The sequence below is a fragment of the Morone saxatilis genome, unplaced genomic scaffold (assembly GCF_004916995.1).
Source record: "Morone saxatilis isolate NCDOM2014 unplaced genomic scaffold, NCSU_SB_2.0 Contig9, whole genome shotgun sequence".
In the NCBI taxonomy this organism is placed as follows: domain Eukaryota; kingdom Metazoa; phylum Chordata; class Actinopteri; family Moronidae; genus Morone; species Morone saxatilis.
The window spans coordinates 11,459,772-11,474,771 of NW_023340268.1; the positions used below are offsets into that span (position 1 = coordinate 11,459,772).

Below are 15,000 nucleotides of genomic sequence, written 5' to 3' on the forward strand. Positions count from 1 at the left end.
ATAAATAAAGCTTATTGAATCTTGAATCTTGAAAGGGAAATTATAGTGCTGCAACTAATTATAATTTCCATTATTGTTTTATCTAACGATTTTATTAATTAACCAGTTAATCAATACGTTTTTCAGAGCTAAAAAAAATCCTGTTTTCTCCGACCAACAATATAAAACCCAAAGAAACTGGGTTGACTGTGATTAATTTAGCAATAGCCTGAGCTACAGTTTACTAAAATGATAAATTACGCTTAACATAAATTCAACTTCATTTAAAACACATAGCGAATACAATACATTACAGTCACAGGACATAAAATAACCCCATGTTACAACCAGGTCAGGCGGTAAAAACAAAAAACAAAAAACAAAACCCTGCCTCTTTGTTACGTTCAGCTACTACATTTCCCACAATTCCTCGGTGAGTTCTGCCGCTGTGCTGGATGACAGCTATCCGGCGCCGAAACGCCGACAGACACTCAGACGAGAGAGCCATGGCGGCCACGGGTGGAGGGAAAATCAGAAGCAGGAGATATCACATCGCCTCTAAACCTTACGCCAAGAGCAAACAGGTAAACGGAGTCAAAGCCCTCGCGTTAAAAGCCCGTGTGGAGGACGTTGCGTGAGTTGTTGCGCCACTATCTCTCAGCTCTTGTTTTTGTTTTGTTGGAGACATTTTGTGGCCTGCCGTTAGCGCTCGTGGCCTCCACGCGCTGCTAGCATGTCCAGGAAATGCTACTTAATTAGCAAACTGGCTCAAAGGTTAGCAAAAAGAGCCGGACTTGACAGTTAAATCAGGGCACAGGGGCTCGTTTAGACTTGTTAACCAGTATTTGGTGACGTACGGGAGCACGCCGGGCACGTTGAGACGATCAGCTTTAGCTCTGGTAGCAGGTTGTTAGCGTTTAGTAGCTGGGTGAGCTAACAGGCTAACACAGGCAACCACGCATTTGTTGTCTTTCTCTTCTTCAAGTTGGTGGGCGTCACACCGTCGCCGAGCGATCGTGAGCACGGTCGTTTGGGCTCCAAATGTGCGCCTGTGCACAGCTATAGGTGGCTGCCTTTCGTGCACTTTACATTTTAAGATTGTTTTTGTGGCCTGTCGGAAATCATTGGGGATGCTCGCTAACGTTAGCTCAGTCTCAGGCAGTGGGATTGCGCAGGAAGCTTTGGCTGATTGGAAACCCACATGGTTGATTCACCTACCGCCTCTACAGCAGCCGGTGTTGGCTTTAAACGCGACCTGTGATGTTAACAGTGGACAAGAAGTGTTTTGATACGTGGCATTGACCTGTTTTGTCGCCACGTAGAATATGTTGGTGAACTAAAAATGAGTTTGTTTATATGAATGTTAGCCTGCCGGTGTGATATCTGACTGGAGAGGCGACTGGACCGTAAAGCCCGCTTTAAAAATGATGCCAGCAAGTTTCTTTGACAGTCTGAAGATAAATAGATAGATAAAACCAGCTGAGCGTTGTGACCAGGAGACCACCAATTAAATATACTTATTTAACATTTTACCAGTTAACAAGATTTGGATGGATAGTTCTTGTTTATGACTGACATTAGTTATCATTATATGCACAATTTAGCCAAACATATAGAGTTACATATGTTCTTATTGACCTACAGTGATATAGTGATTATACAGAGACTTAGACAAACAAATATTACCAATTCAAGTTAGGGCTGGGCGATATTGCCTAAAAATGAAATATTTTTTCACACCCTATTTGCACTTTTAATAGTTTTCTTGTTTAGTCTTTTCCCTTAATAACAAACTACAGAAGATAACACATCTTTAGTGTTGAGAAAGGCGACCACATCTATAATGTCTTATCACTCGGGCCCTTTGTTCTCATATGCGATACTATGGCATATATACATTAGCAGATAGATAGATAGATATAATCTATAGCTTAAATCTCAATTTTAAGATTGCGTTGTTTTAAATTTGAATTCTCTCAGTAAGTTGAATCATCACCTTTTTAAAACAGTTTGAAAAAAACATTATGCACATTATAATTGAGGGCAGGGCTGATGTTCACTGCATTAGTCTTTGCCGTTTTAAGTTGACCTAATAAACTGTGAGCTGAGTAAATACTGAGCTTGACAGTGTCTGCAGTAGTTCAGCATGCATGCACTGCATAGTTGTATAATTTATACTACAAATGCTGCTTGCTTGGCATGTAGCATCAATATCATGTTGTCATGTTTCAGTTTTGATCCCAATTCAACAACCAGATCATTAGATTTTACCTGTATGGACACATGTTTGAGTGTTGAAATGAAGAGAGTTTAAGTGTAAGAATGCATTCGTGGCAACAAACAAATATAATAACAGACAAACATGAATTTGTGACAATATTTTGAATAAATGCAAATATGAGCCTCAGTCGAGCCTCAGTCCTCATGGGAGTCATGATTACATCTTTAAATGCTCATGTGTCCATACAACTGTCTGGACTAAAGTCAGCCAAAAACAATTATTATCCACATCTTGTGTAAAGCTGTCCTTTAAAAGATGGGTTTAGCTTGGTTTTCACAACAGTGCTGGTTAAAAAGCAGAAGCGTGATGAGACATGTAACATTTGTGCCATTGCTGTCTTAATTCATCTCACAACTTGAGAAATTATTTGCAAGTCGTAAATGTGAGAGTCTTTCTTGTCAATGCTCACCTCTTCACACGGCATAAATGTAACCGTACACCTGACTTAATGTTCTAAACAGGTGTTTATTTAAAGTTTATTTTTGGCTTCAAAAGATAGATTCACTGATACTCCAGCATATTCAGTCTGTGTTTTAGATCGACCTGATAGCTCCTCCCAGATAAGTCAACCACAGGTCGCTTAGTCACATGACCCTGTGCGTCGCAGAAATGTGGCACCCTTAAATCCTTATAACAATAGCTTATGTAGCGCTCAGTAAAGTAGCCCTGTGGTGGTGATGACTGGTTAAAGTTGTGTATATTTGCACATGGGTTAAAGTGCAGAGTGCCCCACAGGTGTATTTCATAGATAGGCTGAAAGTAAGAGGCACATATTGCTCTTATCAGGAGTTGAAGGCTACCGCGGATTAGACGGTGTTCATTTCTTGATGCACCTGCTAGTTAGCCCTTTTTCTCAACCTTTACCTCCTCCATCATTCCTCTAAGAGCTAAAAACTAATTTTATGAATAAAAACGGGCCGTATTTACACAGGGAATAAGCACCAAGCACCGTTCTTCAGTACATACACAGATTACATTTTTTTAATCTCTGGCTTGGTGGACCTTACTGCTCCATCCACTGCGGCCATTATTCATGAAACCGGCCTCGAGCATTCGGTCTGTATGTGTCTGCAAGAGATGGTGGATATATTCCAGTTAGTCTGTTAAGACCTGCAGCGTGCCCTAAATGGAGAGGCAATTATTCACTCAGTGGCTACAGTTTATACATTTTACATAAGAGAGCTTCCTTGATATTTAATTCCTATATTTTAATCGTGTTACTCTTAAGTGTGGCGTAGGATACAAGACTCATCCTTATCAACTGGAACATCCATTACTAGACCTCAGTACAGTGCAGACCGGCGTCACTGCTTCAGAGAAGCATACACAGGGCCTGACCCAGTTTCTGTCATACTGAGCTTGTGTTTTCCTCTGCACTGGGGAGGACAAATGGCTTCTCATTGCAAGTCTGTCTGTGCAGCCGATTCAAATAATAAAATGCGGCGTTGATTGTTATATTTTGCAAACGAAAAGAGTGGAACTGTTTTATATTATTCGAAAAAGACACAAATTATGTGGAGTTGCTTTGCATTAAATCCCACGTCCTATTTGTTATTTGTGTTAGTAGTTGAAAATCTAGTCCAAATCCAGTAGAACCGTTTCATATGTAGCAGCATTTTAAATGCATTACATTTTATCCCATGCTGATTGTCAAGGGAACTTTCTAATGAGGAGACTACAAATAATGGCCTGCGTTAATGGGTCTTTGTTTTTTTCTTTACGTGTTTGTCTCTGCCTCTCACACATTTTATCCCTCTGTTCACGGCTTCCTCTCATGTTTTTGTCAGCAGCAGTCAGGCCTTATCAGTCGAGTGACAGACACAGTGAAGAGCATCGTTCCCTCCTGGCTGCAGAAATACTTCAAGAATGAAGATGCTCCTGAAGGAGGAGGTGCTGTACTGGGGACAGAGCAGAACTGCCAGCTGCCGCCGCCTCCTCCTAATGGCAGCGAAGAGGGGCCGCCTCCCCTTGATGGACGCGACTCCCCGGAGCCGAGCACCAGTAACACAGGTGAGGGACTCAGTCACTCTCGTAGGTCATCAACAAGTCTCGCTAGCTACTTCCATACATGATGATGCTCACCTCTGGCTTCTTTCTTCTCTTGCACAGAGCCCTCAACCAGCCGGGCATCCCTGAACTTTCAGGACACTGTGCTTTCTCGACCTCCTCTGAGTCGCTCCCACCTCCACTTTCCCCCTCTTGATGCCTCCTCCCCGACCCTGGGGGCTTCCAGCAGCCTCTTCTCTCTGCCCTCCACCTCCTCGGCCCCTGGGCCTTTTTCCACGGGCTTCTCCTTGGTCAAAGAAATCAAGGACAACCTCTCGCAGCATGAAGATGATAACATCTCCACCACTAGCGGCTTCTCCTCACGCGCCTCTGATAAAGGTAAAGGGCATTTAAGCAAACACATTTTCTGTGTATTAGGAGATGTGTGTTTGGGTGTCTTTTTATAGTGTGGGCTTTTTTGTAGATATAATTACACCATAGGTTGATATTCCAAATCATAAAGAAGTGGGTGGTATTGAGGTGATTGAACTGATGTTCAAACTACAGTCCAGTTGGCAAAGTGTCCAGAGATTTGCGATGTGACTCAGCTTGTAAATGTGTGTAAACAAGTGCTCTCAAGTAAAAAATGAATGTTCTCAGTAATTTATTTGGACGGGATGAAGTAGATTTAACACTTTAGAGTTCTTTGGATCAACAAATATTGTTTATTTTTTCATCATCATTTTTTTCTAAATCTCTTTTTCATTGGCGTCCAATAGATGGTTTATGCATGGTGCAAAATATTGTTTTGAATTCAGTTTTGAATATTTTTGAATTTGCAGATGGAAAAGTAAAATGTGTAACAAGTGAAAATACACTTGACCAGCTATTATGCATCATTCACTAATCTGGGGGGCCGACAGTCCACAGGTTTCCAAAGGCTCCACCCACTGATTGGCACACCTTCATGTAGTGGGGGAATCCCCTGTTGTAGGGAGAAATCACCTGCTGAGGGCAGGTTGTTGACTGTACTTGGCATGTGATTGGACACATCTGCACTGCTCATTCTGCTGTTTATTTAAATGTGTAAAACTACAAAGACGATGGAAACCAACACACTTTTCTTGTGTGATGATCTGGATTCTTTTCTTTGTTAGCCTGAATAGCAGTTTTTAGATGAAAGGAATGTTTTTTAAATCAAACTAATAATGTAGCAGCAGATAGAGGTTAGTGTAGGTGACTATATTTTTCATGCAGAGACTAGGCCATTAAATCAGATTTCTGCATTGGTTACAAATCTCCCCTTTTCGCCTCTTTTACAGATGTCCCCACTTCCAAAACGGCCTCACTACCCCAACTTTGGTCTCCAGAGACAGACAGAACAAACTCTGGGCCTCAGCCTGCCCAGTCCAGTCTGAAAAGGCCTGCTTTCAACCTGTCTGTATTTGGAACTTCCTCCAATGTGAGTATCTGTGTGTCTGCCTATTTCGATACAGAGTCTGTCAGCATGTCATGTTAGAGTTAGAGTTCTGTGCCACAAAGCTCTGCATTTTGGTGCGTCAGGGTTGTATCTAGGGCTGTGCTGTTGGAGCAGTGACCCACTTCGACACTAAATGGAATTTGGTCAGTGCACCAAATTCTTTTTAGTCATGTGTACCACAGACATCTACAAATTTTGCACTGACTTATCTTCATTATTTATTGACACATATCTGGGAAATCAATGTTAAAATCACTCTGCTCACAGCCATACTGTGATCAATATGCTGTACATTTCTTTTAGTGCATGGCAGATTGCCAGACATCACAGCAACACAGTCTAGACAACTCACTACTTTATTGTTCATTGTGACTGAGTTAAGTATTAAAATTATTAAAACACACTTCAAAGTGACAAAAACAAGTCTGACATTAAACATCACAACACATACTTTTTTAATATTAAACCCCACTGCATGGTGATATATTTACATCATAGAAAAAAAGCTGGATTTTTAGGGGTAAAGATGTTGAGATATTGATGCAAATTATTGCAAATAGAAAGGATATGTTTGCAGTTTCACTCATGACACTGTTTTGTTTTCTGCTTGAGCCTGTTTTCCTTTATTTCATGCATTACAAAAAAACAAGTTTATGCCTGGGAACACCGTTGATTAGCAATATAATAGTCATTTAACATAACCCTAGTGTAACTTTTAATTTAACCTTCTTTCTTCTAGTCCACATTCAACAACACAATGCTAAACTCCAGCCAGCTTGGAGATTCACCCTTCTACCCCGGGAAGACCACGTACGGTGGTGCTGCTGCAGTCAGGAGTGCTCGCACTCGTCCTGGAACACCGTACCAGGTGAGCTAGTGAAGACCATATAGGCTTGAAACTGAGACTCCTGTATCAAGAGCCAAATGTTGAAATTGTATAAATCATTTCACACGGTGAACACTCAGTTCATTTCTGACACTGGCATCATATGGAGTCTAAATGAGCTAATCTGATCTGTAGGCCCCGGTGAGGAGACAGATCAAGGCCAAACCTGCAGGTGCTCAGCCCTGTGGGGTGACCAGCGCCACAGCCAGACGCATCCTGCAGTCCTTGGAGCGCATGTCGAGCCCTCTGGCTGTAAGTACACACAATCCAACAGCCATCACTTCCCCTGTACAAACTGTATTTAATCTGACAGTGGTTAGACTTGGCAATAGTGTTGTTGTTTTATAATTATATTTATCCAAAAATGACTGAATTCTGACTTTTCTTCTACAGGATGCCAGGAGAATCCCAGCAGCAGCGTCATCCCCCCTGTCACCAGTAAGAACTTTTAATATATTTATGTAAATTGTGAGCATTGTTTGCAGTGGAATATTTTACAGTAAGGCGCTGTGTGTGACCAGAAAAGCATGGAAATATTCTCTACTGACTAGTATCTGTAAAATGTTCAAATCATGAAACACTGACCTCAAAACATCTTATTGATTTTGTCTAACAACAAAAGACACTTTTCTCACATGAGTTTTTTCTTTTCAGTCAATGGATGGTACAAATCTAGATGTTTCACATTTCCAGTCGAAAAAGAAACGAGTAAGTACAGATTCTTACGTTCTTGTGACAATATCCTCTCATGTTTATTTTGTCAATAAATGTGTTTATGTGTAGCTATCCAACTTTACTTTATGTCCCCGAATGACTTAAGCTTTATCAGCAAACAAACTTCACTTGTGTTTTCTGTCCAGTGTGTTTGCAGCTTAGCACAAGTTTTAGTGATGTGAACAGGGATGTCATTGTACAGACCCAGCAGCACTTGTTGTGGTTTGTCCTCCTGTCATTTCCTGTCCTACTGTCTGTTGGCCTCCTTTACGCCAGCAGGATTCTCCTCGGCTGGGACACAGCTGTTCACAACTCTGTGTGTGTGAGGTTTTCTTTGTACATGCATGCATGTACGTGCAAGTGTTTAAGAGCAAAAATGTGCTAGACTCCATGATGTATTTGGCTCATGGAAGTGTGTGTATGTGTGAAGTGTAGTCCATTGTTAAATTGTGCCAGCTCTGGACTGGACCTGCTCTCAGTAATAACTGTCAGACATTCCCAGCTGCTACCCCAACAATGGTGTATTGAAGCTCACTATCTAACTGGGCCTTTTGTACTTTCTTTGGTGTTTTACCTTTACGGAGTCCAAAATATAGTCTGACCACTAATAGATTTTTAAGGCCAATATTGATATTGATGCTTAAGATAATCATGTATCAGCTGATTAAAATAACATAAACAATGTTGATACTGAGCCCTTAAAGCCCTAAATGATTCAATACCTTATTTAGTTAACATCACTGATATATCAGTTCATCCCTAGTCCAAAAGAAGAATTTATCTTGCTTCAACCACTGTGTGTGTGTGTGTGTGAGCAGCCTGATGATATGTACAACAAACATAGTCTGTGTAGTTTGTTCTAATACAATTCTGCAGATCCCTAGAGACGTTACTGTTCATGTTTTAGGACACGATTTCATGTTTGAGTTGAGAGGAATCAACTGTTCAGTAGGGTTGGGCGATATGTTAAAATTTTCTAACTGGCCACCGTCAGTCCAAAAATCGACAATTGCCGATATATTCACGCATGTGTGTGTGTGTTGCGTTCAGTGTGTGTACTGAGCCACTCAATGGCTCTCGTTCTTTGGAGGCAGACCATTAAATTTGGCAAAATAACGGACAAAAATCGGCCAAAAAAGACAACCGGCGACAGTTATATCAGCAAATATATTCATCCAATTTCCCAACCCTTCTGCTCAACCAATGTTCATTATATTGAATAATATGCTACATAAATGCAATGATATGGCTTTGTCATGTGTTTTTAATAGTATTTATATACCCACTGAGTTTAGTGGCATAGAGGCATTAGTTATATCATACAGTTTTAGACAAAGAATGAAGCACAGCAGCCTTCATTCGTTCTGATTCTTATCTTGTGTTTACATTTTACCACCACTTCTTAAATTCAGATGGATTCTACCCTCCCACCGGTGCAGAAGCTGGTGGTTCCCGCTGCAGCGTCTGTGTCAGGAAACCGCTCTGTGTCCTTCAGGCCTACTCTGACTCCTGGAGGAATAAGCCGACCTCTGGACAGGACCCCAAGAGAGATGGTGAGAAACACAGTGCTGCATTATGTTTACACCACAACATTGTTCCTGTGTATTGATTGCAAACAAATGGAGTTTAATACATACTAAATTTGTTGCTCTTTTGTTCCCTTAGCCCACAAGACAATCACCGCATCTACCTGAAGCAACCCCAGGTCCATCTCAAAGGTAAAAACAGGGACGCTCTGATTGGTCAGGCAATTGGATTAGGCCACAATTCATTACAGATGATACCATCTGTGAGAAACTCAAAAGCATGAGTTAATAACTGGCTTTTCCAATAATTACGTTCAATGTTAACAACTCAACAGCACTTTGTTGTTCCGTTACTTAAAAGTTTCAAGCAACTTCTTCCAATTAACAAAGAAAAGCAGTATAACCTAATCACAACCTTCCTAGTTATTGTTCTCTGTATGTTTAGTTTGTTTTACTTACTATACCTTTTACTGTCTACCTCTCTAGCACAATGGGCTCCAGTGTCCCAGTCTATCCTCTGTCCAGCACGCCTGTAGCCAGCAGCGTGAGCTCTGGAGGGGGCAAGATGAAGAGAGAGAGGACCACTGCACGGCCTTCCTCTAAACGCCCTGAGGAGGACGAGGTAAGGGCTTCGCATCAAATTAACTTTTAATTAATTTTCCACTATTTATTGGTAAAAACAGGAGAACAGTCAGGATTCCAGATCAGGGTATCTGCTTTGATGTATTCATATTGATATTAAATGGGTTTATCTCGATTCATCATCAGTCTGAGAGATAATAGCCAGAAATGGCCGAAGCATCTAATTGTTTGCATTTCTCACTATAAAAGTTGAGCACACACTCAAGCTTATTTTCTTACTTCAGGTGGCTGAGGTACCAGACCTTCCAACAATTTCACTTCCCATCAGCACCTCTGCCTTGCCCACCTTCAGCTTCACCTCCCCTCTTCCACCTCTCACCACCATCAGCAACGCCCCCAATGTCACACCTGTGACCCCCGTTAAGGAAACAGTCACAAATAAGGTCTGTATTAAAATTGTTTGTTCCACTGCAACATTACAACATTGTTAATGCATGTTGCTAATTTTTGTGTTTTGTTTTTTTTCCAGGAGCCATTAATGGCCTCAACACCTCCCTGTGTACCTTTTACATTTTCCTCTCCTATTGTCAAAGCAACTGCTGCTAGTCCCCCTTCATTTTCCCCCTCAGTAAGTAAACAGTTTGTCTCTTAATGATTCATAATTAATTAGATAGATGGCTATTAACAAAAGTAATACTAATTAATATTTATTATTTGCTATTTCTTTTTGTAGGCTGGATTCACTTTTAGTGCCCCTGTAGCAAAGTTAGGTCCCTCCATGTCAAACGGGAAGCTGGCCACTCCAATAGCGGCAACAGGTAAGAGAGTTTTCTTACAACTAGTATGATCGATGTATATTCTGTTCTGTAACTCAAGTTTAATCTTTGTGTGTTTCATGTTTTCTACAGCAAAGCCTGCAACAAGCAAAAGCACAGAAGATTTTGAAGGACCATTCAAGCCAGCCAAGACCCTGAAGCAGGGCAGTGTGCTGGATCTTCTCAAAGCACCTGGTTAGAATCAGAACTCATTACACATCTGCAGTGTTGTGGTTTACATGGTTGATCACTGTTTTAATCCTTTCCTTGTTATGTCTAGGCTTTGCCTCTCCCGTTGCTCGGACTTCCCCAGGCCCAGACAACACTCCGCAACAGACCTCCACACAGTCCACTACTCCCTCCACCTCCACCACCACAGCCACCTCCTCCCTTTCTTCTTCAACAGGGTTTGGAGATTTGTTCAAAGCCCCACCAGGCTGGAGCTGTGATGTGTGCTTGGTCGAGAACAAGCTATCAGACACCAAGTGTGTGTGCTGTATGACCCCACAGCCCAGTTCCTCCTTATCCAAATCTATAGACAGTAAACCTTTGACCACCTCGGTTGAGCTAGAGAGCAGCACGAACACCACCTCCACCACTACAACCACCACAGGTTTTGGCACAATGTTTACCAAACCTGCAGGAGCTTGGGACTGTGATACATGTCTTGTTCGAAACAAACCTGATGCAGTAAAATGTGTTGCCTGCGAAACGGCCAAACCGGGAACTGGACTCAAACCGTCACTGACTCTTCCTTCTGCCTTCTCGGCTGTTAAGACTGTATCCCCCCCCACAGCCCCCATTTCTACTGGGTTGACTGGAATTGGAGACAAGTTCAAAAAACCTGAGGGTGCATGGGAATGTGATACGTGTATGGTAGTAAACAAGGCAGAGGACACAAAGTGTGTGGCCTGCATGAGTGCTAAACCAGGTAATGACAACCTGGTAATATTGCTATTTGATATTCTACAAAGTGCTGAATGTAGTTTTTGTTTTTTGTGGCTCAATGTGTCATTAACTAAACGGTATTTTATTTAAAAATAATCTTTCTATCCTTGTTCTCACAACAGGAGCATCAGCAGGAGTCTCTTCTTCAGTCAGCAGTGCTCCAGTTTTTGCGTTGGGAGATGCGTTCAAGAAGCCAGAAGGTGCCTGGGATTGTGATGTCTGTCTTTTACAGAATAAGGCTGCTGATCTACAGTGTGTTGCCTGTCAAGCAGCCAAACCTGGAGCTAATGTGGAGCCCAAAGGTAACGAATATTTTTTTTGTAAGAGTTTTGTGTAAATCAAGACTGTCAGAGCAGTGAGTATTGTGGGGGACATTGTGTGTTTTATGATGTGTAGTATTTAGAGGTATTCTGCACCTAATCCACACCTTTCACCTTTTTTGATTTCTTTATTTATTTTTCTATTTGTCTTCAGCTTTTGGTTCGTCTTTTGGTTCATCAGCTGGTGGGACCACAGGCTCTTCTACCTCTAGTTCTGGAGGTTTTAAGTTTGGCACATCAGACAGTACCTCGGGAGGTTTCAAGTTTGGAGGTTCATTGACAGAGTCCTCCTCCTCTTCTTCGTCAGGTGGATTCAAATTTGGAGTCCCGTTTGGAGGCTCCTCATCAGAAACCACTTCTAAAGACACTGCTGCCTCTTCAGGGTTCAAATTTGGCAGCTCATCTGAGGGCTTTAAATTTGGGGCTGCTACTAGTGATGACAAAAAGTCAGACCAACCTGCTGCAGGTTCTGGGTTTAAGTTTGGAGCCAGTGGTGGGATAATGTTTGGAACTGGATCATCTAACACAGAAAGTAATGCCTCTAAGGGCGGCTTCACCTTTGGACTGTCAAAACCTGAAGAGAAAACATCAGACACCACCACCACCTTATCCTCTGTTAGTTTCACTCCTCCTGTTTCCTCTCAAGAGAAGAGTGACAGCGTGGCATCATCGAATGACACCACATCGACAAACACCAACTCCACCACCACTACTACCACCACTGGCTCTGTATTTGGGAGATTGGGCAAACCAAGTTTGGCAACCACCACACCACAAGGAGAACCTGCGTTCCTTTCAGAGTGCATAGAGTCCGACCTCTTCGGTTCTGCTGGTAAAGATGCCGATGCTGCACCGGCTGCTTCAGGAGGATTTTCCTTCAGCAAGCCCAGCGCTGCAACAGAACAACCTCCACCTGCTTTCAGTTTCGGCAAGCCAGCAGACAAGAGTGAAACATCGACAGAGCCCCCAAAGCCTGCTTTTACCTTTGGACAAAGTGCTACAGGTGAGAGAAAGTTTGGACACTGACACAGTTGTAATTCCCTTATGAATGCTATGCATTCTCTGGATGAGTTATTTTTCTATGAGTTTTCATTTGCTGATTTCTTTTAAAAGAAAATCCAGTTTTGTAGTTGTTTTGACACAATAGAATAACATCTGTGATATAATTGTAAGCCCCTAAACCCTAAAATCAGTTAAGCTTGTGGTAGCCTAAATGTTAGAAGCAAGCTTGTGACAGGTTGCTGGTTTGATTCCTGGATGCTGAGGTGCTTTTGAACAAGGCATTTATCTCCCAGCTGCTGTAGTGGAGCTACTGAATTGCTAACAGATCAGACTGGTTGTAGTTTGCAAGTTTAAAAAAAAAAAGCTCTGTTCTCCGTCAACTTTTCAGAATAAGTAAAGTGGGGGAAAATCCCAAAGGTAAACGCATAATTGTCTGTTGCATGAGACGCTGTGTAGGCGCGCACACACACACACACACACACACACACAGTAGGTTGAAGTTGATCCAGATGTGCAAAACAAATTGTACAGTAGTTTGGCAACACGCACAAAGTCTCATCACTATAAAGAGCTGATACATGCAGTGCAAGGTGTAATCATGCTCTCTTCTAATTTATTTGTATGATGTTTGAGGACTGCCACAGTGACTCTGTCTGCTCTCCCAACATAAGTTCACTTGGTGCGTTTTTGTACATGTGCTATGTGATCTTTTCAGCTCTGGTCGAATGGCATAGGGAGTAAGCAGTTGTAGCGACAAAGCCAGTGAATCTAAAAAATAAAAAGTTTTATTTTTTACTTTTTTTGTTGTGGTTCAAGCTACATAGACATTGAATGACAGAGAAAGCAGTGGTAGCAAGAAAATTGGTGAATCAGAGAAATTAAACGTTACTTTCTGATTGTTTCACTGTGTTATGTCCTTAAGCACAAATAAACACACCCCCGTCCCACAGACACACATTGCCACATGAACCTGCGATTATTCGCCACACCTCTAACACCTGATTTGACCTAAATACGGCCTAGGTAGTATTCTCTGTAACCAGTGAATTGATTTGCGTAACATTGGCGCACTCTAATCATTATCACAACTGTTTTTTAATCAACCGTTTGTTCCCTGTACAGATTCTCCTGCTGCTCCAAAACCAGCATTTTCCTTTATGGCTAGTAATCCCACTAATACCACCAACTCCACCACATCCTCCTCCATCCCGGCCCCCAGTCTGTTTGGCGGCATCACCACCACCACCAGCAGCAGTAGCATCAGCAGCTCCACTCAGGCTCCAGCTCCTTCTGCTGGCCCCAGCACTTTCATGTTTGGTCAGCCTGCTGCAGCCTCCAATGACGCTCCTCCAGCTAAAGCAGCCTTCGTCTTCGGCCCGGGGCAGGACAGCCAGCCGCCTGCCCCGTCAGCTGCCCCTCTGAACTCTACTCCTGCTCCAGCCCCAGCTCAGCCCTTCATCTTTGGTGCTCCTGCCAGTGCTGCTCCTCCTCCTGCTGCCGCTCCATCCTTTGGTTTCGGAGCAGCGGCACCCTCTGCTGCTTCATCTTCAGGTCTGTATTTGCTCAAGGTGGTTGGCTTGAACACAATGTTTTAGGCCTGAGTAACAACAGTGAAAGATTTACATATATCTTTTTATATTTATCATAATCTGTCCATGTATCTTAAATCTATTCTTTTTTTCATTAAACAGCTCCGTCTGCAGCTCCCTCTCCATTTGCGTTCAGCACAGCCTCCTCTGGTGGATTCGGGGCCAACCAGACTCCTTCATTCGGCTCATCCTTCGGGTCCCCTTTCACAGCCACGCCTTCCCAGACCCCGGCCTTCGGAGCCAAACCCAACGCTGCCCCTGTGTTCGGTCAGCAGGCCAACTCCACCCCTGCATTTGGGGCAACTACTAATTCTGCACCAGGTGCGTGACTGTAACTGTATAGTCAACTATCTGGTTCTCTGATCCTCTCAATATGAAGCTATATTTATCATGAAGGTGAAAGTATAGTTTAGTTAAAAATGTGTATTAATCCATCAGGTGGAGGCTTTCAGTTTGGAGGAGCCAGTGCATTCGGAGCCACAAACAACACCTCAGGTGTGTTTACGTTTGGAGCGGGATCGGCAGCATCTCCTGCCCCCTCTGCCAACACCTCCATTGCGCCCCAGTCAGGAACACCTGGAGGTGGATTCAACTTTGCACAACCCCCCGCATTCAATATTGGGTATGTGTCACTTGCTCAGTTCACCTGTATACCAGTATTTTTCTCAATATCTGTACACCGTAACATTGTTCCCTGCCTTCATAACTTTTAGTTATGTTTTGATTTAAAATGTTCTTAAGAATATTTCATTCTTAACTGCTTCATGTCCTGTTAAATTAACGTTGTAAGAAGTAAGAATAACGGTTCAATGCAAATTTAAGTTTCCTATGTATTTCACAAACTCAGGCAGACATGCATCTTGTCTAATGTACATTTCACTGTGTTGTGGTC

At 42.5% G+C, this 15,000-nt stretch overlaps 1 protein-coding gene across 2 annotated transcripts in view; it reads left to right on the forward strand.

Annotated features, from left to right (window-relative positions):
- Positions 1-346: 346 nt before the first annotated feature.
- Positions 347-15,000, forward strand: part of nup153 (nucleoporin 153) — a 16,491-nt gene continuing 1,837 nt past the window's right edge. Inside the window, exons 1-21 of one of the 2 annotated variants that reach the window (XM_035681098.1) lie at positions 347-563; positions 4,048-4,270; positions 4,370-4,645; positions 5,569-5,708; positions 6,466-6,594; positions 6,748-6,864; positions 7,006-7,050; positions 7,267-7,320; positions 8,739-8,879; positions 8,992-9,044; positions 9,339-9,474; positions 9,719-9,877; positions 9,964-10,062; positions 10,168-10,252; positions 10,343-10,444; positions 10,530-11,180; positions 11,320-11,499; positions 11,672-12,520; positions 13,642-14,070; positions 14,211-14,429; positions 14,547-14,730. In XM_035681098.1, coding sequence (XP_035536991.1) covers positions 435-563; positions 4,048-4,270; positions 4,370-4,645; positions 5,569-5,708; positions 6,466-6,594; positions 6,748-6,864; positions 7,006-7,050; positions 7,267-7,320; positions 8,739-8,879; positions 8,992-9,044; positions 9,339-9,474; positions 9,719-9,877; positions 9,964-10,062; positions 10,168-10,252; positions 10,343-10,444; positions 10,530-11,180; positions 11,320-11,499; positions 11,672-12,520; positions 13,642-14,070; positions 14,211-14,429; positions 14,547-14,730 — 4,400 coding nt within the window. In that variant the 5' untranslated portion in view covers positions 347-434. The remainder of the gene's footprint in view (positions 564-4,047; positions 4,271-4,369; positions 4,646-5,568; positions 5,709-6,465; positions 6,595-6,747; positions 6,865-7,005; positions 7,051-7,266; positions 7,321-8,738; positions 8,880-8,991; positions 9,045-9,338; positions 9,475-9,718; positions 9,878-9,963; positions 10,063-10,167; positions 10,253-10,342; positions 10,445-10,529; positions 11,181-11,319; positions 11,500-11,671; positions 12,521-13,641; positions 14,071-14,210; positions 14,430-14,546; positions 14,731-15,000) is intronic. The other variant, XM_035681099.1, reaches the window with a different exon arrangement.